At 45.9% G+C, this 23,176-nt stretch overlaps 1 protein-coding gene across 1 annotated transcript in view; it reads right to left on the bottom strand.

Annotated features, from left to right (window-relative positions):
• Positions 1–23,176, bottom strand: part of LRP1 (LDL receptor related protein 1) — a 1,472,234-nt gene that overhangs the window by 1,005,653 nt on the left and 443,405 nt on the right. The window contains 1 exon segment of the mRNA XM_078688974.1: positions 22,331–22,528. Within this exon segment, the coding sequence (XP_078545100.1) occupies positions 22,331–22,528 (198 nt within the window).

Below are 23,176 nucleotides of genomic sequence, written 5' to 3'. Positions count from 1 at the left end.
ATCTTCACCTTAGGTAAGTAATAGGAGGCCCATGGGACGCGTGTGCAAAGTGTGTACTCACACGCGAAATGCGTAACAACGTCTATGGACAGTACAGTTCAAGTTAAAGGTGAGTACGGACAATCCTGACTAGTTAGGACTAAAACGACTGTGGATCTAGACACTAGGACGTTAAACTACCCTTGAGCACCGAAATGCTCTCGTTACCTCACCCACGGGCTGCGGGTGCATAGGTGTCAAAGTGTGTTGGGTTCTCGCGTTGAAGTCTATGGAGCCTGGAAGAAAAGATGCTGCAGGCGACCAGGAGGAAGATGTCCGGTGCGATCCAAGGGTGGATCGGTGAAGAAGAGGACCTGAAAGCAGAGGGGACAGTGTTCAAAGTCACTAGCCAGTGACCGGTGTGGAACCAGGAAGGAACCAGATGCTGTTGTCGCGATCAGGTGAAGAGTGGACGCTTGTCTCTGCAGCCACGTGGACCAGGAGGTGTCTTCGACGACCAGGATGGAGGCACGAGCTGTCCCACGCAGGCTCTCGCGGTCGGCGGTGTTGGATCCGGAATCGGCGTCAACAGGCCTTGGCAAAGGCAACCCACGCGGTGAGTGGAAACGGCGTCTGGAGTGGACCAGGAGGGTCCAGGGTGCTCCTCTTTTGGAAGGGAGCAAGGGTCAGTCTGGAGCAACCAGACCAGCAGTGAAGATTTCAAGGTTCGTCGTCTAGGAGGTCACTAGCCAGCCGGCAAGTGACCAGACAACGCGTCGAGCAGCAAACAGGCAGAAGGGCCCCACGCAGGTCTCGTGGATGCTGGAGGGCTGATCTTCGGTGCAGGAGCTGCTCGGGGCTGGGGCTTCTCAGTCCCCAAAGCGGTTGGTCGAGGTTACCTCGGGAGTCGTGCTGGATGCGAATTGCAGTTTCTTTCAAGATGGCCGGTCCCACGTGTCTCGTCGCACCCACGGATCTCAGCTGTGCTGCAGATGTGAGTTGAGGTCGGAGAGGTCTGGGAATCCGGGTCTCGTCGGGCTCTGAAGTCTGGATCCTCGAGGGAAGACGACAAAGTGAAGCCGCTGGACGCTTGATGGTGCCTGCAGTTGCAGGGTGGACACTCCTTGCCCACAAGGGAGATTCTTCAGTCTTCTGTGGAGCAGAACGTCAAAGTCCAGAGTTTCTTCTTGTAAGTTGTTCAGGGTAATCTAATTTGGAATGGGACCAGCTCTTACCTTTATTCTCCTAAAGGGGGCTGCACTACTGACTAGGTCCCTCCCCTGGGTGGGACCAGGAAGGGGGTGGTTACACCCCTATCCGTTGTCCGGTTTCGCGCCAGAGCAGGGGCAGGGATGCCCCAGCAACTGGTTTGAGCCGGAGTATGCACAGGACACCTTGTGTGGCCCAGGCATGTCTCATTCCTTTCAGGCCTATCCTACCCAATACACAAAATCCTGTCTGGGGTGGTGCTAGCACCTCCCAAGGCAGGAAACCCTTTGTCCAAGCCTCCCTCGCTGGAAGGACTCCCAGCAGCAGGAGGTCAGACTTGAGCCTTGGCATCACAAAATGGATGCTGCCACCACAGACACGAGTTAACTTTAACCGGGGTTCATAGTTCCGTACATGTCGTGCCCCTCTAGAAGGGTGGAATGCTACCCCCGTCGCCAGAATTGGCGAGGGGGTAGTATTCCAATTCGTATGACACCTTACTCGACATGTTTTGATAATGCTATACCACAGTTAGCATTTAACCGCGAGGATTATAATGCACTTAAGAGTATATGGTATAGCGTTATCATGGAACAGCTATTAGGACTTGGTTCCGCAAGCTGCAGACGGGCTCAGCTCATGCCAGAGCACCATCTCACATAATTCCAAGCACTCTGCCGTCAGGATTGATAAGGCCTGCCATAGGAGTGACTGATAGGAATATATGTGTCCATTTTAGGGTTAGATATAGGTATACTATATCTACAGCAAAGGGTGATTACACCACCTTGCCCCAGCTGTCGTGCAGCCAGTTGTGTCTGTTTAGATGGCCAGCCAGGGGTGGCATAATACATGCTTCAGCCCCTGGTAGGCCCTGGGTACACCTATGCCCTGGATACCTATGGTACACTGTACAGGGACTGATAAGGTGGCCCAGTACCAATTGGTAAATGCACCTAAGGTACATGGTTGTCAATTTAGAGAACAGCTAGGCTGTGGGTCTGATTAGCAGGCCCACAGCCAGGGAAAGTCGTAAAACAGTGAAGCAAAAAGCAAAAATCTGGGGTGACCATAGGTTTGCAGACCCCACTCTCCTACAGTATATATTATTAAGGGATGTCTGAGTGTGCCTTTTCACAACTCTTAGCCTAAAGAGCTTTTGTATTAAGTTATTGTGACTGGGTCTTACAGGCAGTCACAGTCTGCTACACCAGAGGGGAAGGTTGTTAAGTCTTGGTGGCCAGATTTATGGAGATAAGACTAAGACAGATAGTTGACTCTGGAAGTAAGCGTTGTGATAGCCTGGGCTAGATATATACATGACAGAGCAGGACAGGCTTGTTCTCTCTGCTGTATTAAAGGCCAGGTTGTCTTATTTCTACAGAGCGGGGTCTCACAGTTCTTGAGCCAGGTCCAGGAGAGGTAAGGTCTGGTCCCCGGGCATACTGGGTGAGTAGATACTGTCCTCATTATTATAGTTCTATGGATATGTTATCTTAGACATTTGGTTTTAACAGTGGGTTCATCATGTGGTTGTTTCATTATAGATGTAGTAAACACACCAGGTGTCACCGAGGAGAACTAACAGACGACGGAAAATATATCCTTTGCTGTTATTTGTTTATATTCACTTTTGTTATTATTACATTTTCTGTTGGCACTTTTGCACTATATGCAGTAGCATTATTAATAAGAACAGAGGCCCTGAAGAAAGCCTAGGGTCCTTTTCCCACAAGGCTGAAACATGTTGGCCCCCATGCAGGTATTTGGTTAAACTGCTAGATATATATAATTTTGCGCTGTTCTTGATTTTAACAGGAAGAGGCCTTTTCTAATAAAAAGCCCCCATTTTTGGTTCTCTATCCTATTTTAACTCACCACTTTTATTTTTGCACTGCACTTGATCCCATCTGATCAACACCATATGGTCCAACAGTGATTGTAGGTCGGAACCCTAATCCGCCAAAGGGTACGATCAATGTCTCAATGATCCAGAGACACACGACCCTTAGGATGACCAAATGATAGTATTGATCACTACAAGACTTTGATGGGAATCCTACAAGAGTTTGGTCTACAATCACAGGTGGCCCACTGTCAAACATTTCTTGTCCTTTGTCAGAATTATTTAATCTTGACGTTGTTTTGATGCACTTTATTAGACATCAGGATATTGAATAAGGAATCTCTAAGATATTTCCTGTAGAGACCCCTAGGTTTCCTTGTTGTTTATATAGCATTGTAGAGGGGTACAACCTAGGCTGGTCTATAAATATCCCTCGGGCCCTCCACCAAAGTATTGTTATTTATATTATTTATGTGCCGCCAATAAGGAGGAGTCCGATGTGCCACCATCAACCTGGTTGGATACCATGAGGCCTTCACTGATGATTTCTAGGAAGTCTACCCTTCTGTCCCTGGGAAGATCTCCACAAATTGTTGGCTAGAGTCCCCAAAAACTATTGTATCTTCCAAGGAGGGCAGCAGCACTGGCCGCTTTCGAGATGATTGCAACAGTTTATCCAACTTTGCAACCTACAGAACCCAGCATTTTACTTTCCTTATCAGGTGGAACTGAAGAAACAGGAATGGTAGCATGATGCTTAATGGCGGCTAATATAAACCCAGAGTCAGATCGGAGGAAGAGAGGCTCTTGCCCAGGAGGTCTATATGTGTTTGTAGGCATGAAAGAGCAGTTTTAGTTAAAGCTGGGGTCAGAAAAAGTTCCACTGCTGGCTCTAAAAGTCCTGGCACCAACGGAAACAGTGGTCTTGATGCAGACCACAGGTACAAAGTCTAAACAATAACAGATGTGGGGACCGACATCTGTGTATAAAGTTTTGCTGCTACTCTCAACAGGACCTTCTGAAAAGTGGTGATGCCATCCACCGGAGAGATGCGAGGTGGTGGAGAATCTGACAATGTCGACGAATATCGCCCTGAAGACACAGATGATGGTGTTGTGTGTCTTGACAGATGCCTGGAGGTTGTACGTGTCCTGGTTCTTGAAGGAGATTTGTGCATTCGATGGCAAGAGCACCTGGAAGACTATGAACGCCTTGTAAATGCCTGTGGTGGCGTGAACGATGGTTCTGGAATGCGATCTAAGCCTTAGTGATTCCACAGGTGGAAGAATTGGTGCTGACGGAGTAGGCCCAGGTGGAGTAGGCAGTGGTGGTGAAGAGTCCGGTAGTACTATCACTTAAGAGGGGGGAGTATGGCCTCGAGTACTCAGAATCCAGAGAAGAATAGATTTGCCTCCTTTTTCTCTTCTTATCTTGTGTCCTCGATGTCAAAATGCTGTTTGATTTCTTGACTTGAATTATCTCAGACATCTCAATGGAAATCTTACAGTGTGCGTTGACGGCGTATTAGTTCTATGCCTCTTCCTTGACGACGAACTAGCCCTGGACGGTGAGCTAGTCGGTGCCGTACTGGGTTTCAACATCGACCAGAAAAGATATTGCTTTTGGACTGGACCCTTCTTTTTGGACCGGACCCCCTTTTTCAACCTTCCACGTCCCTCAGAGGTAGCTGTAGGAGCCCTGGTAGAGGACTGACCCTCTCTTTGCTCTGATGCCTCATCTTGGGAATGCACTTGCAGTCTGCGCCATTCCTTAGTGGCATGAAGGCACATTTTCTCTCTCTCTCGCAGGGTGTGACAAACATTTCTTGCAGTGCTGCCACTGCTCTGGAACATGACTAGATGGAAGGCAGAGTATACAGGAGCTGTGAGGGTTTTATGGTGTTCTTTTTCCCACAGGCAGGGCTCTCATCAGAGAAGGCATATTAAATGAAAACAATTCCACAATTTTCTGCCGGAAAAAGCCTGAAATAGTGAGGGAATGATGAATGACATTAGATCCGTTTTAAAGAAAATTCCACAGGTAAAGTTTGAAGAAAAAAAAGCCTGAAATGCAGAGCTCAGTGCTCCAGGATCCTGTAACCAGGTGCCGGAAAAAAGAACTGACGCAACTGCCACCTGCTAGGCATGATGGGATACTGCTAGTATCTGGATCCTTAAAGGCACAGATACTGTTTCAAACTCACATAATAGCAGCCTATGTTGCTACACTGTTGTACTGTCCTACTATCTATCCTTCATCTCTTACTTTGACAGAAAAGGGTGTGTGAGAGTGATTTGATCTGTTTTGTAAAAACATTTACCTCAAATGATGCATTTATATGGTAAACGGACTCCTTTTTAAGTACAATATGAAGCTTTTCACCAGTTTTCTAGGCTGCATATCATGTTCCTTCTTAAGTATTTCTGAAAGACTTCCTGAAGAAAGGTGACTGTCTACACTTAAGAGATAATCTATGAAGAAGTGCTCCGGGATTTCCACACGCGGGAGGAATAATTCAAATACTTATAACTATCACTGGAGATCTCCCGACCAAGAAGAATGAGGGCTTGCAGGTGAGGGAGGTGTCACCTTCTGCAGGAAACTTTGGTATTGGCTCCAAAAGGCAGGCTTCAAAGGTAAAGCCACCTTTGGAGAGCAGATTTGGGATACCAGGGGGAGGGCTGCCACATTGGCAAAGTAGACAGCTGGCATGGGGAGCAGAGCGGGAAAACAAGTTGCCAAACAGTTTTCCCCAGGGGTGTATAGCCTAGAGGTAGCAACACTCTGGGGTGGGCTAGGGAGGTTTGACAACCAGGAGAGGGTCTAGTCATCTTGGAATTGGGTACAATGGTGCAGCCTGTGCTAACCAAATGCCACACTCCAAAGGAAGTGGTCACTAGGTGGGAGGCTACCAACTGCATCCTGTCCAGAGCGCATCTTCTGAGCACAAGATGGCAACCAGTGGGATCCAGACTTCAAGTCTCAAAGGTATTGGAAGAAAGATCAAACAGACTGCCCTGCTGCACCGAGGGACCAGGAAACAGGAGCCACACTGCCAAGGACTGCACCTGTTGTGACCTGCTCTGCGAGCAGCTGTCTTCAGAGCCCAGCCCAGTCAAGAGAACTCCAAGGGCCAACTGTCTGGCCTCCTGTTCACAGCACAGTAACAGGGAGAAGCCAGCTGGGACAAGTTGGTAACCCAAAGTCTTCAAGCTGCTACCACCGCAGCCGTGCAGCACCGAGAACCAAGACCCAATACACAGAGTTGCACCAGCGTTCTCTGAATCTGGTAGTGCTGTCGGAGAGTTGCTGGGACCCACAGAAGTACGAGTTAATGACGCAGAAGTATTGGCCTGTGACTGACAACAGGCAACTGGACTTCGGCCAGACCGGAAAGGAATTTGTGAGACTTCATCCCTGCAACCACTACCCCCTCACCAACTTTGTAGACTGAGGAATCCCTGCAAAAAGACACCCATCAACTACATCCCATCCACAGCATCCTTAGATCATTTTCAGCATCCTTCATCACTTGCATCAGGGCCACTCCTAGGAATCCATTTCAACACGTACAAAGTGCCTGGAACTGCTGGAGGACTGCTTCTTTTGTGTAGGTAACTGTTCTTGAAGACCTTTCTGGACCCCTTGATTAGCTCCATGCTGGAGTCGGTCGCCCCAAGTACTTCTAATCAACCGCATTGACACTTACCTAAGTTTTCGTTGAAAAAGCTTCCAAGTGTCCAATTTGTTAAATGTGTGTGATTTGGCCAAGTAGCTGCCTTACAAATGTCAGCTAATGGGGATGTTTCCCAAGAAAGCCACTGAAGCACCCGTCTTCCTTGTAGTGTGTGCTCGTGGAATGGTAAGGAAAATGCTACTTACCAGTATGCATCTGTTCTTGGCATGTAGGGCTGCAGAACCGCACACTATTGCATTAGATCACCATTTGGTGGTGGGCCCGGATGATTACACTTTGTTGTTGTCTTGGAAGAGTCTTTGTCCGTTGGATGACTCCTCCCTTAGATCGTAGTGCGCATGGGCATAGACTCCATCTTCAGATTGTTTTCGCCATTGGGCAAATGGAGTTTTATGAGTACATATGGAGATGACCATGTATTGTGTATCTAAATAAGATAATACTGGAACAAACACAGGTAGCCAGGGAGGCGGGTGGGCGTGTGTGGTTCTGCCGCCCTACATGCCAAGAACAGATGCATACTGGTAAGTAGCATTTTCCGTTCGAGGCATATGGGCTGTAGACCACACACTATTGCATAGATTGCACAGCAATTTCTCCCTTAGCGGCGGCCACCCGTGTCTGATGGCGGTAGTTTGAAATAATGTTTTGGGTACAGCCTGGCCCACACTTGCTTGTTGTTTTGCCTGAACATCTACACAGTAGTGTTTAGTAAATGTGTGCGGAGTAGACCATGTAGCTGCGTTACAGATGCCATTTAATTTATGTTCCCTAGGAATGCCATAGATGCCCCTAATTTACGGGAAGAATGAGCCCTAGGGGGAATGGATAGAGTGCGTTTTGCTTTTTGATAACAAATCTGAATGCACTTAACAATCCATCTTGCAATGCCTGATTTTGAAATTGGATTTCCCTTATGTGGAGGAGAAAAAGACACAAACAGTTGTTTAGTTTTAAGAAAAGGTTTTGTCCTATCAATGTAGTAGAGAAGCGCTCTCTTCACATCTAATGTATGTAGAGCTCTTTCTGCCACTGTTTGTGGTTGGGGAAAAATAATGGCAACTCAATAGATTGATTGAGGTGGAAAGGTGAAATGACCTTTGGCAGAAACTTTGGATTTGTTTTAAGAACCACTTTATTATGATGAAGTTGTATAAATGGTTCTTGATTTGTTAATGCTTGTAACTCACTTACTCTTCTAAGTGAATTCGCAGCTACTAAAAAAGCAACTTTCCATGTAAGGAATTGTAATTCACACTTATGTAATGGTTCGAAAGGAGGACCCATAAGTCTTGTGAGAACAACATTTAAGTTCCACACTGAAGAGGGTGGTATTCTAGGAGGAATTATTCTTTTAAGTTCCTCCATAAACGCTTTGATTGCAGGTACTCTAAACAATGACAAATGTTGTCTGTTTTGAAGATATGCTGTTATAGCAGCTAGATGTAACCTGATTGAGGAATACGCTAAGTTAGATCTTTGCAGATATAACAGATAGCATATAATGGTTTGTATGGAAACATCTAAGGGATTGATGTTGTTTGTACAACATACAACAAACCTTTTCCACTTTGCTGCATAACATGCTCTAGTGGTAGGGAGTCTTGCTTCTTTTATGATGTTCATACAATCAGGTGGTAAATTTAGATACCCAAATTCTAAGACCTCAGGAGCCAAATCGCTAGATTGAGCTGCATTGGGTCTGGAGGCATAATCTCTCCATGGTTCTTAGTTAGTAGATGTGGAGAGAGTTTTAGTTTGCGATGTGGTACTTCTGACATCTCTAGTAGCGTGGTGTACCAAGGTTGTCTTGCCCACGTTGGTGCTATGAGAATCAATGTGAGAGAATGTTGCTGTAGCTTGCGAACCACTAATGGAATTAGTGGGAGAGGTGGAAAAGCGTACGCAAATTTGTTTGACCAGTTCATCCATACCGCAGTGCCTTTGGATAATGGGTGTGGGTATCTGGCGGCGAAGCTTGGGCATTTGGAGTTGTGGTTTGTAGCAAACAGATCTATCTCTGGTTAACCCCACTCTTGAGAAAATGCCTGAAGAACTTGATGATTAAGTTCCCATTCGTGTATCTGTTGTCTTTGATGACTTAACAGATCTGCAACTTGATTGTGAACTCCTGGTAGATGTTCTGCTAATCGAAAAATGTTTTGAGGAATGGCCCATCTCCATATGCTCTGTGCCAGCCGGAAGAGCTGTAGTGAGTGTGTTCCTTCTTGTCTTTTTAATTGAATACATTGCTGTCATATTGTCCGTCCGGAATAGTACAGCTTTGTTTGACTGGTAATGCTGAAACAATTTTAGAGCTAGAAAAATCGCTAGTAATTCCAGATGATTTATGTGGAGTAGTTTTGGTTGCATTGTCCATGTACCCTGTACTGTGTGATTTTGTAAATGCGCTCCTGAGCCCGTGAGAGATGCGTCTGTGGTTAGTATCTGTGGAACAGGTTCTATAAACGGCCGGCCCTTGGAAAGGTTCTTGGTGTTCCACCATTGCAGAGAGCGATATGTCCGTTCGTCTACCACCACCAGATCTGTTATTTGTTGCTGAGCCTGATTCCTCTGACTTGCTAAGCACGCTTGAATGGGGCGCATTTGTAGTCTTGCATACGGCACTATGAAAATGCAAGATGCTATCATTCCTATTAGTTGCATAAACACTGGAGCTGGTAGTGAGTGTTGTGGTTGGAATGTTTTGATAAGATGCTGCATAGTTTGCATTCTTGCTGGTTTGGGGTACGCTATTGCCTTGGAGGTATCTATTGTAGTACCCAGATACTGCTGAGACAGGGATGGTTGGAGATGGGATTTCTTGTGATTTACTGTGAATCCCAGTTTGTGTAGCAGACATATTGTTTGATGCATGTGCTGTACACATTGGTTGTATGACTTGGATTTTATTAACCAATCTTCTAGATATGGGAAGACATGAATGTTGTCCATTCTGAAGTGTGCTGCTACTACTGCTAGACACTTTGTGAACACTCGAGGTGCTGTAGTTACTCCGAAAGGGAGTACCTTGAACTGGTAGTGTTGACCTTCTATAAGGAACCTTAGGTACTTTCTGCGCGATTGATGTATGGTAATGTGGAAGTAGGCGTCCTTGAGATCTAATGTGGCAAGGAAGTCTCCCTTCTTTAGCAGCGGTAGAACCTGTTGTAGTGTGACCATATGAAAATGGTCTGATTGTATGTACCCTTTTTGGGTATGAGAAAGTATAGATGTTGTTTTGGGACTGGTTCTATTGCATTCTTTTGCAGTAGAGATTCCACCTCTTGTCTTAGCAGTATGAGGTGCTCCTGTGACATGGGACGCTGTCTGGGTGGTATTGCTGGAGGAGTGGAAGTGAGCTACAGACAATAACCTGACTGAATTATTTTCTCACCCACCTGCTTGTGGCGATGGAGTTCCAGACAGGTAGGAACTGTTGTAACCTCCCCCCGACAGGAGTGGAATGGTCTGGGGGGATGGAAGGGAAGTCACTGTTTGGGAGTAGAGTTGTTGCGATTGTGGTTTCCTCTACCTCTACCCTTATTGTTGTTTCCTCTATAATCTCCTCTATAATATCCTTTATTAGGTGAGGTTTGGTTGGGTGCTTTAAAAGAAGAGGAGGTATTGTCACTTTGGAAACCTTTAGAGGCACCACTATAAGAGGGGCAACGAAAGGAAGGTCTATGGGCTTGTGTTTGTAAAGCTCCCATGGATTTTGCCGTATCATCTTTTTTTCATCTTTTCTAGTGCACTGTCCACTGATGGACCAAAAAGATGTTGTTGGTCAAATGGCTGCTTGAAGATACTGGCTTGATCTTCTGGTTTAAACCCAGAGATGCGTAACCATGCATGTCTATGCAACAATACCCCTGTATTTATTGCTCTAGAAGCTGTGTCTGCTGTGTCTAGTGCACATCTTATGGAGGTATTTGTAATGACTTTGCCTTCCTGTATTAGGTCAGAAGCCCTGGTCTTGTATTGCTCTGGCAAGTGTTGCATGAGTGACTCTAACCCATCATAATGAGCTCTATCATATATTGCTAACAAGGCTTGAGTGTTAGCAATCCTCCAGACATTAGCAGCTTGTGAAATGGTGCGTTTTCCCGAGGCATCTAAAAGCTTAGACTCTTTGTCAGGGGGTGGAGCATCCCCGGTTGTCTGCGAATTAGCTCTTTTTCTCGCATTTGACACTACTAGTGAGTCTAATGGCAACTGTCCTTTAATGTATGCTGGATCAGTTGGAGCCGCTTTGTACTTTTTTTCTAGTCTGGGATTAATTACCCTTGCTCTGACTGGGTCTTTAAATGTTTCGGGTGCATGTCTTACCACTCCACTAAGTATTGGAAATGTGGTTGTGGTTTTATGTGTGACATTAAAGTGTCCATTAGGAAGTCTTTTTCCATTGTATCTGTGTGTAGGTCTACCCCATGGAAAGTGGCTGCTCTATGAATGAGCTGTGTAAACCCAATAGTGTCATCTGAGAGAGATGGTCTAGATGGGTATACATCATCTTGAGGTAGATCTGGTGAATTATAATCTTCCCATGGGTCCCCTGATGGCCCAGGAATATCATCTGGGTCATTAATGTCATCTCTGTGATGTTCACTCTCTCTGTCCTGTGAGTAACTATCCTCATCATCCTCATCTTGTGGTATAAGACTATGTGTACTAGATGGTGAATGTACAGGAGAAATATCTACTTGTACTTCTCTTTCTGGTGAAGGGATCCTCATTGGTGAAGTTAGAGCATGCTTTTTTAGAGGAACTGGCGGTGTTTTAGGATAGTCCATTTTCCTCTTTTCAGGCACTGAAGTGATATGTCCAGTCTTTGGATTAATATGAAGAGTTTTTTCCGGAGCTGAAGTATGTTTCGGTACCGGAACCTTCTTCGGGTCCACTTTTTTTTTGGAACTGGGGTGGTTTTTGGTTCGGTAGCTTTGGGAACCTCTTTCGGTGCCGAACTTGCTTTCGTTTCGACCACTTTCAGTACCGAAGGATGCTTTGGTGCCGGTGTTAATTTGGGCATAAGGACCTTCTGCTTTTCGGGACCGACAGACTGACTCGAGCCAGAGTCGACTGGAGGCTTTTTTGTATTCTTCGCTGCCGAGCCCGAAGGCGGGGTATCGGAAGGTTTTGGTCGGTGTGCACCTGGACCCGAAGGTGGAGGTGGAACCGAAGCCTGTCCAGGTATGGTGGGGTTAACAGGGTCGTCCTCTGTACTCACGACCGGTTGACCAGCTGGAAGATAGTCATCTACGGACTGATCCTCGACTCCAGAAGCTGAATCCTCTGCTTCAGAAGCGATGTCTTCGTGCTGCTGTTCTTAGTCATCTACTTCAATCAGAGCCTCGTCTATGATGAGGTCTGGTGTCGACGAAGATGACTGCGCCATTACTCTTCGAGCTCAACGGTCCCGGATTGTTTTCTTGGACCGGAATGAAGCGCAGGCCTCACAGTCTCAGCTCTCGTGCTCTGGAGAGAGCAGAGATTGCAAACCTCATGAAGATCGGTGTGAGGGAATTTGTGTCCACACCGAGGGCACTTCTTGAAGGGTGATCTTTCCATGAGTCAAAGGCCCAATGGCGCAGTTGGGCCCGACAGCCCCGACGAACGCTGGAATCGAGAAGTGAAGTATCTGTTCGACGCTGGTAACCGGAATCAATGTGGACGACGATACCGATGGTATTTTGATTTATTTATGGATTCGAAAAGAGAACGGTAACGGGACCGAACGATGAACACATCCCAGCCCGATGGCAGAAAAAGACAATCTGAAGATGGAGTCGATGCCCAGGCGCACTACGATCTAAGGGAGGAGTCATCCAACAGACAAAGACTCTTCCAAGACAACAACAAAGTGTAATCATCCGGGCCCACCACCAGATGGTGATCTAATGCAATAGTGTGTGGTCTGCAGCCCATATGCCTAGAACGTAATGTTCTTTTGGCCTTTACATAACAAATTTGAATACATTTCCCAATCCATCTTTCAATTCCTGCTTTAGAGCTGACTTTACCTTTTCTTGGATTTAAGAAAGCCACAAAAGCAGTTGTGTTTTTCTAGAAATGTTATTCTCTCAAAGTAATGCATGAGTACTCTTAACATCAAGTGTATCAATAGTTCATTCCGCCACAGTGTCCGGCTTAGGAAATAAAACTGGTAAGTCAAGTGTTTGATTCAAACGGAAGGGAGAGATAACCTTTGGTAGGAATTTAGCATTTATACAAAGACATACCTTATCCTGGAAAACCTGAAAGTAAGGCTCTTCTATAGTTTGAGCATGAATTTCGCTAACTTTTCCTAAGGAAGTGATAGCTACAAATAAAGCTACCTTCCGAGAGAGGAAAAGCAGAGGACAAGAATGCAGTGGTTCAAAAGCTGTGGACATCAGTCTTGTAAGAACATTTAAATTCCACAAATGTACTACGGGTGTCTGTGGTGGAATTGTTCGTGTTAACCCTTCCATAAAAGCCTTGACGACTGGTGTATGAAAAAGTGACAGTTTGCGGTTTTGCAGTTAAGCTACAATTGCTGCAAAGTGCAGATATATAGAAGTGTAAGCTAATTGTGACTTCTGAAGGTGTAGTAAGTAGCAAACTATCTGCTGAACGGTAGGCGCGCATGGGTCTATATGCTGGTCTGTAAGCATAATTTACAAAACGCTTCCACTTGGCTGCATAGCAAGCTCTTGCAGTTGGACATCTTGGGTCCTTTAGAATGTCCATATGTTCGGGAGGCAATTATAAATAGCCAAACTCCACGACTTCAGGAGCCAGATTGCTAGCATGGGTTGTTTGGGGTTTGGATGCCGGACTCTGCCCATGCTGTGAGTGAGAAGATCTGGTATGTTGGGAAGTTTCTCGTGAGGTACTAGGGACAACTCTAATAGCATTGTGAACCAAAGCGGATATGCCCAACTGGGAGCAATGAGAATCATTTTGACGGATGTTTGTTTGAGTTTTTGGACGAGATATGGAATGAGTGGGAGAGGCGGAAAAGCATAAGCATATATCCCTGATCAGTTCAGCAAAAGAGCATTGCTCATTGACTCTGGATTTTGATACCTGGAGGTGAAGGGTTGGTATTTTGCGTTTTCTACAGTGGCAAATAGATCTATGTCCGGAGTACCCCAATGCTGGTAATAATAGCGGAGGACTCGGATGGAGTACCCTCTCGTGGACGTTTTGCTGTGTCATGCTTACCAAGTCCACCACCGTTTCGACTCCCAGAAGATACTCTGCCAGGAGGTGGATTTAATGTTGAATAGCCCAGTGCCAAATGGTCTGTGCGAGCTGAGACCGCTGTAGTGAGTGTGTCCCTCCTTGTTTCTGGATGTAGTTCACTGACGTCACATTGATTGTCCCAAGAAGAATGCTCTTTTCGGTTGTTGGGGAAGAAGGATTTCAAAGCCATCTGAATTGCGATACGCTCCAGGTCACTCATGTGAAGTTTTTGTTGAGGAGAAGTCCAAAGACCCTGATCTGTGATATCCTCCATGTGAGCGCCCCACCCTATGAGTGTTTCATCCGTGGTGAAAGACACTTGTGGTACTGGCTCCAAAAGAAGTCTGCCTTTGAGGATGTTCTTTGAGCCCCTCTAGTTCAGAGATTGATGGACCCTGGGTAAAAACACTAGAACCTCAAAATCACACACCCCTTGTGACCACCGAGATGCTGGACACTTTTGTAAAGGCAGCACATGTAACCCAGCATGAGGAACTACAGCTGTATAAGGCCATCATGTCCAGAAGGCGCATGACCGTTCTGACTGGGAGGCAATGATGTGGCTGAAAAAAGAGCAGGTTGGTTCTGGAGATTGAGAACCCTCTGTGAATTGGGGGATGCTGTAGTTGAGATCGAACAGAGGATTGATCCCAAACAGGGTTGTATTTGGAGAGGCTGTAATGGTATTTGGTGACATTTATTGTGAACCCAGATCTGTGTAACAGGTTAATGGCGGTCTGTGCACCTTGCAGGCACCTGCCTGCTTGAACTCTTGACCAGCCAATCAGTGGGTGTCAATAAAAATACAATAAAGAATGTGTTAAAAGATGCTTATTTAAAGGCCATGTAGTTCACTCGCAGTGATCCCAGCAACACTGAAAACTGGAACCTTGGACACATTAGTATCTGGGTAGTAATAACCTGAACTATCACAGATTTTCTATTCCTGTGACCACTTCCAGATCTAGGGTGAGGAAGCCTAGCAATCAGTCTGGAGTCAGGCACTGGATTAGGTCTCATGGACAATGAAAGCAAACTCGGACACAACTGACACCTATCTGAATTTAAAAGTGGATGTGGCTGAGGACCGAGTAACTGTACATACACAGGCACAGCAGGGTTACTTAGTGTGGCACCCCATGTCAGCCTTGATACTTAAGAGTATTGTGGCTTACAATCGTGGAGCTTTAAACTTATAATAGTGGAGCTTAAAGCATCAGGTTTAAGTATAGTACATGAATGCACATTTTGTTTCCAAGAATCGGGTTGCGTAAGCATCAGGCTACATCTTAGCCACAGGAGCTCGCAGGCTAAGCGATATTATATAGAGGGAAAATGGTCTTCCCAGAGAAGGATTGACTTTTGAAATGGAAACCAACACATAAAAGATACACAAAAGTGCTAGGTAAAAGCACGAAAAGCAAATTGATCAACTTTGTGATGCAAAAACAATGACAACATTAGCAAATGTATGCCATCACAATACAGAATTACAAAACAATCAAGGTCAAAAAGGGGATCTGCACTCATTTCAGTTAATGAGACATCAGATTTGATTTCCATATTTAAGTACTTCGCCATCACAAGCACTGAAGTGCGACAGGCCTAGAGTGTGGAGATTAATGCTAAAACACAGAGGTAAAGATATTCCCTCCCTTTGAACATAACACCAGAGGGACCATTGAGATTTCAGACCTTATATTTTAAGAAGCCTTATCACGTTAGGCATTCTTTGTGCGTGCCACGAGAAGACAGCTTATAATTAGAGAAGCCTTGCAGAAAGCTAATTAACTTTCGCATAATGATGACTATTTCCACTGAAAGGTATCATTAGAGGGTGGCATGTATAAGAAATGCAGCATTTGTGATTAAGAGCAGACAGTAAAGACTTTAAAAACACTTTCATTTGCAATTCGGGGTATAAATTCATATAGATGGTTCCTGCACGTTGCAAAATTACAACACTTCATAGATGGATTGTAAAGCATACTAGAGAAAATAACTTTAATAGTCCATGTGTTTCCTCCTTTTACAAACTACTTCATTCCTAAATCCAGAGTAACAACAACTCTTGTTCTGACGCCGTCTCTGGGAGACACATTGTGTAATAGAATATTTTACAGATACATATATGAACAAGTTATTTACTTTAGTTAACGCTTTTTGCGGAGGATATGCTACCTAACCACAGATTCATCATCTTCTGAATTCCCCAGCCTAAAGCCAAAGAATCAATCAATGTAGGAAAGTGCCCCTCAGTGGCATGGTATTCGATGCAATTTTGACGGAAAGTGCTATGGGTTCCTGCTATTCAGGTCCAAAATGCCATATCTCTTTTCCTAAAACTGTACAACTATTCCCCCAATTGGCAACACATTTGGCACTCCTGTAAGTCTCTAATAAATGTTAACCCAGGTACCTTGGGCATTGGTGCCAAAGGGGGTCCTTAAGGGCTGCAGCAGGTATTATGCCACCCTAAGGGACCCCTGACTTAGTTCATGCAGACTGTCATTGCAGGCTGTGTGCCTTGGTGCAGACAAAAGTGAAAACATGACATGGCAAACATCCCTGTGTTCCAAGCCAGCCGACACTGCAAGCAGTATTGGTAAGCCACTCCTACAGCAGGTCTTAGAGCTGTAAAGCAGGGTGCACCATACTACATGTCTGAACATATCTGCATGAGCAGATATGCCCCTGTGATTTCTAAGTCAATTCTTGGATGTCACAAGTGAACAGGGAAATCATTTTAAATACACGTGCTGGACACTGATAAAAACAAGTTCCCTAGCTACATGATGGTTTCACTGAAATGCATGTGGTTTGGTACCAAACACTTTGTATTTATAAACCTACACCGAATCCAGTGATGGGTTTATTAATGTATGCACCTAGAGGGCACCTTAGAGGTGGCCCCTGAAAACATAACAACTATTAGTTTGCTGGCTGCCTGGTTATGACCAGCCTGCCACCACAGACGAATTTTTGACTCCCAGGGGTGAGAGCCTGCACTCTTGGGAGATCAGGAACAAAGACTCCTCCAGCAGAGGGATTATTACACCCCCCTCCAGCAGGATGACCTGTAAATTAGTATTCCAAGGCAGAGAGCTTGAAAGAACCGATTGCCTTTAGATGCAAATCTGGCTTCGCTCAGAAATGAGGGGATGGCAACCCCCTCTGACAAGAGCCCATTTGGTGGCTGGACAGGCAGGAAAAATTAGTAGTCAGGGAGCTGTGTTCACCCTTAGGCTAGTTCCACCCCTTAAGTGGGGTACCTGACGTGGCCATGAAAATTCAATTCAAAGTCTACCATCTTGCTGATGGTAAAACTAGGAACTCTAAGACTTGGTTGGGCCCACTTTTTACAGGGAGTGGTCATATAAGGGGGGTGGTGACCCCAGGGGTAAGGAGCCCATTGGCTACTACCCTACACTCCCCTGACGCCTCTAAATGAAGTATGTAGGGGAGCCCTCGGCATCAGGAAATTAGAGCCTGCTGACATGAAAGCAGAATAAGGACACTGAAGAGCTGCAAAAGCAAGAACAGAGGACCAGCAACTGACTCAGTGCCAGCCCTGCCAGCCTGCCTGCTGTCACCGACAATTGCATCAAAGACAGCTCATCCTGCAGCTGCTGTGCCCCAAAAAGCCTGAGAAGACTGCTAGCCCTTCACTCAAGGCCCAGGAACTCCCGTGGAGTAGTAAACCTGCTCCCCTGCATCCTGCAGGCACATCAGAGGACCTGTGAGAACTCCAGACTACCAAAATCTGACACCAGAAAGCACCATTACACCCGTGCCTCCTAGACTGCGTCAAAGTGAGGCATCCACGCCAACATGGTGACTAGACCCTTCAGAGATGAAGCCCACCTTATGTTTGCCAACAGTGGACTTCCTGAAGCTGCCTGCAGACTCTTTGTGCAGGCACCCTCTACTGCGAGTGTCTCCGGTCATGAAAACCGACACCCGTGATCATCTCTGCACCCGACTGCCCTGACCACGGAGAAGAGGACCATAGGTGTCCGTACGACCCGAGCATTGTGAGACCTGAGCACCTCTGAACCAAGCTGCCCCAGTGCTGCCCGAGGTGGCATGTTGGTTTAGCCTTGGAACCTGTCCGATACTCAGATAGTCCGGAGGGGTCTTGTAACTCGCTGTTAAGTACCTCAATGCAGTATGTGTCTTTCCTCCAAAGGAAAATATTACCGCTCCAGATATTGCACCAAGTGACTACTTTTAAATCCAGCAAATATTTCCAAACATGGAATGTACTTACCCAATTTTGATGATTTTGGTGTCTAACATTATATAAAGATATGGGTTATTTATATAAATTCCTTATTGAGTCATGCGCATCATTTATTGCCTGTGTGTGTATTTGCAGAGGTCCAACAATCCTCTCAGATAAGCCTAAGGCTGCTCAACCACACTAACCTTTAAGAGAGCACCCTGTGATTGCTAGAGCAGGCCCCTGTCCACTTATAAGAAATACTTGGACTCTTTGCACAGTATACCTCTTTTTCGTATAGTATATAAAGATCCAGCTGCCTACAATCATAACTAAGTTCTGGATGGGAGAGGAAGAAGGCCTGCCTCAAGTCAAACTGGAATCCTTCATCCACAACGAAGGTCTCAGACCACCTTTTCTGACATGTGGATGTTTTCTGAGAGGTGCCCCCAGTCACGAGCCCATTGGAGACATGAGGTTCCACTCCAGAGCCTGCAAATGCCAACAGGCAAGATATGCCAGCAGGATAGACAAGGCCAAGAAGCCTCAGAACCACCCTGGCTGCAACACAGCATCAGAGTCATATTCTGAATGTCCAGGACGGGCTGCAGGGGCAGGAAAGATTCTGACACCACTGTGTTCAGAAGGGCCCCTATAAACAAAATCACTGCACTGTCCACAGGTGCCAAAGAAGGAAATTCTTTTCACTGGCAAAAGGTAGTATTAACTTGCTGATAGGTAACTCAAGGGAAGATAGGAGTGAGATGGTCCTACCCAGGTGGTCTGCAACAGATTGCAACAAACTTGCCTTCAACAGCTAGCTGTCGAGGTACAGATATTCACGTACTCCTGAGTTGTGAAAATGGGCAGCAGCCATCACATCACCTTCTTAAATACCCAGGAAGGGAAGAGCTAAGGGGGCAGTGAACTGAAAGTTTTCATCCCAACAACAAAGCTAACACCTGTGGTACTACAGGATGGATCCAGGAAAGTACACTTTTTGTAAGTCCAAGGACACCATGCAAATCCCAGGATCGAAGGTGAAGAGGAGATGGACTAGAGACTGCATCTAAAATGATTCTTTACATGTGAGGACATATTTGCATGGGCAGATGTGCTCCTGTGCTCGCCAGTTCAATTACTGACTGTCCTATTGAACAGGGAAGCCATCTTAAGATAGTTACTGGGCACTGGTCAAAACGAGTTTCCCAGCTACATAATAGCTTCGCTGAAACCTATGGTGTTTGTTATCAAACACCTCATATTAATAAACCAACACTGAATCCAGTGATGGATTTAATAATACATGAACCCAGAGGGCACCTTAGACACCACCCTTGAAAAAGTACCGACCTCTAGTATGTTGGCTGACTGGTCCTGTCCAGCTTGCCACCACAGGCCTGTTTCTGGCCACCTGCAGGTGGGAGCTCATGCTCTCTGAGGCCAGTAACAAGGCCTGCAAAGGCAAGAGAGGTTGTCACCTCCTCCAAGTAGGAGGACTAGTAAACTGCATATAAAGGTAGGAGGCTTCAAAGGCCTCCACCACCTGTGATATGCAACCCTGGCTTCCCCCAGATAGGGGAAATAAATCCCCCTGCCTAGGGCCCATTTGACACCAGGACAGTTGGGAAAATTGGCTAGTCAGGAGGCATGTTCAACCTCAGACTAGCCCCACCACCTAAGGTGGGTTACCTGAAGTGACCATGACTAGGAAAATTCCATCATCTTGATTTTTGTTCTAATAAGGTCTTCTAGTTCAGGGCTACGACTACTTCCTACAGGAAGTGGTCATATAGAGAACGTAGTCACCGTAAAGGTAGGTAGCCCATTGGCTACTACCGGACACTCCCTGGAACCCCCATGAATACAGTATTTAAGTGGCACCCCTGATGCCAGGATCTCAGATTCGACAGACCAAAAGAAGATGTTGACTGAGAAGTTTGCTGAACAGAGGATTGTGACCATCTTGGAACCAACCCCGCCTACCTGCCTACTGCATCCGAGCCTCATGGAGAAATCGACTTGTCCTAGCGCTGTCCAGACTCCAAGAAACCCGGAGGGCTGCCAGTGCTTTGCAAATCACCAGATAACTTCCTTGGAGCAGCTATTCTCTGCAGCCGCAGGCACCAAAAGAATCAAGGACCGGATCAATGTCCTCCCACTCACCAGGACTACTGATGCTGCAGCCACGCAAGAAGAGGCCACAGTGCTCCTACTGGTCTGATCCGTCCTCCCTTTAAGTGGGAAGACACCAGGACTGACCGGAGTGGAAAAGAACCAATACCTGGGGTACCGGACCCTTGCCGCAGCAAAGGTTTTTTGTGTCCAGTCTGGACACCAACGCCAAGGATAATCGACCTGCATGTCAAGGGACTTCAGGGACAGTGAGACCCACATCGTGAGTGGCCCAGCTGTCCTATTTGCCCTTCTTCAGCAGAAAAAAGACCAAGAGAGCTGCCGACCACCACCACACAACACCTCAAAGTGCCTCTTGTACCCGCGCCCCAGAGTATGAGTCTGAGGGAGGTGATGGGGACAAAGGGAATCCTGCAATCCTCAATGGATGAAACCATCCTTGCGTTAGCCAAGACTGGACTTCCAGTCGCCGCCTGCAGCCTCTTTATGTAGGCCTCCTCCAACATTGAGTGACTCCATCACGCGTCCAGACACCACTGCACCCAAGCCCCACAGCATGTTGAGAAGTGGACTAACGGTGTCCCTATGTGACCGAGCACCTCAAGATTTTAAACCCCAGGTGGGTTCACCCCACCCCAGTCCCAGGTTGCAGCCTCTTTCTGACCGGACAGCGCTCCATTAAAGTGAATGGGGCAACCGACGCTGTAACCCACCTCTGCACCCGGACGCCCTGGGCCTCCTGAGGTGACCTGCTGGTGTAGCCTTGGACCTTCCTCAATACTCACCTTAAGTCCGTGAGACGGGTCCCGTAAGTCCCTGTTATGTGCCTAAATGCAATGCATTTTTTCCCCCATAGGATAAAATTACTGCTCCAGAAATTGCACTAAGTGACAGCTTTTGAAACGCATACAAATTTTTAACTAGAAATGTACCTACGAGTGTGATGATCTTGGTATCTAAATTCATATAAAAAGAAGTGCTATTTTAATAAATTTATTGAGTGTGTCTCACTTATTGCCTTTGTGTGTGCAATAAATGCTTAGAACCAACCCTCTAATAAGGCTAACTGCTCGCCCACACTACCAAAAAAGAGAGCATTTGGGTTATCATTTGAGCCTCTATCAGCCAATTGGGGTTTGCCTAGGCGGTTTACACAGAGTACCTCCTTTTGGTACACTATATAAAGAGCCAGCTTCCTTCATACACAGATTTGAGCTGATTGCATATGACTGCCCTTGGCGGGCAGACCTAAAAAAGTCTCCAACAGGTCAAACATAAGGTCTTATATTTTGCCAGATGTTTACTTTTGAGGATGAACAAGAGAGCAGAGAACAAGACAGACACACTAACAACATTGAGGCACAATAATTTAAAGAAGGCATGAAAGGAGAGGCAAATTTGGGGTTAAAGAAACAAAGAGGAGGGTGAGATTACACAGACAGCAATAAATGAAAATAGGACTTTGGCACGCAGATGCGAAACGGGACAAGAATGAAGAACAAGTCAAGAAGGGGTGAGTCGTGAGAGTGACACAAACAGTGCGAAAGAGATCATAAAGAGGAAGATTGAGAGAAGAATTGGGATGAAAGGGAGAAGATGGACGAAGACCAAAAACAAAAATAACAACAACAAAAAACAAGAGTGGCAGAGGAAAGACAATATTTTTGAAAAATGCTGTTCAATTGTGGCAAGGTCTCCACAGCCCTAACTTTACATTATGACTTAGGTACTTTCTTATACCATCCTTACATTTCTCCAATTTCTGTCCTGGTCAGTGTACATATACATGGATTCTTGAATATGTTTATGCCCCTTGTGGTTCAAACCATGCACCTTTTAGTGAGCTCAGTTCTGGAGAGTGTCCTGACTTTCTTTATTCTTCTCCAGACAATGATTTCAGAAGTGAGCAAGGAAGAGTAAAGGACAGAAGAGAACAGTACTGATACAAACACAAGAGATGAAAAGACAAAGAAGGTTGGTGAATATATGCCTCACTGGAGGTCCTGCTCCTACCTCCGCTCTCTGAGAGCTTCCCCCTATAAATCTTGTCCTCCACCACATCTGTCCAGTAGAGGGAACTCTGGTTCAAGTGGAAGTCGAGGGCGATGGTGTTCCTCAGTCCCGGCACTAGCACGCTGTAGTCCCCTTTATTCAGGTCAATACGGCGGATCTCGTGGCGGTTGGAAAAGATGATGAACGGCTTAAAGGTGTCTAGTGGAAAGAAAAGCAAAAAGAATAAATCTTATCAGTGGAGTTGGCAGTACGATCCTCCAAACCTACATAGCTCTTTTCCCCTTCAGTGGTAGAAAAAAAGGTCAAACAAAGCTGCTTCACACCACCTTTCTGAACATATTCACAGTTCGCCTTATAATCTTAGATATATTTTTTGGCTGCAGCAACTCTAATGTCACTAAAGCATGAAAACTGGGAATTCAAGATTCAAAAACGTATGGACACCGAACCCAAATCCACCAAAAGACAATCATACATGTACCTGGTTTAAAACGGCTCTAAAGCACAAACACAACAATTTGAGGACATGGTACTGAATAGTGCAGGATGTCAGGCTCACGTATTGTAGTTGCAGTCCATACCACACTGTATCATACACGTAACTGTAAAGGGACCTAATGCAGAACGCACTGAAGCTCAGCCTAAAAGAAATATGGGGACAGTCGTAGTAACTGTTTATTTAGAATAATCTGATTAAGCTTCTCCGAAACTCCATGGTAGCCAGGACCTAATCATATGGGGCAATGTGCTAAAATGTATAAAAACCAAGGCACAATCTTAATTAGGCTTGTCCTAAACGATGAATAGGCCAGGCTACTTTGAAGAGGGTCAGAATCTAAACTGAGT

The sequence above is a fragment of the Lissotriton helveticus genome, chromosome 1_1 (genome assembly GCF_964261635.1).
Source record: "Lissotriton helveticus chromosome 1_1, aLisHel1.1, whole genome shotgun sequence".
NCBI classification, from domain to species: Eukaryota; Metazoa; Chordata; class Amphibia; order Caudata; family Salamandridae; genus Lissotriton; species Lissotriton helveticus.
This window is presented reverse-complemented; position numbering and strand designations above follow the sequence as displayed.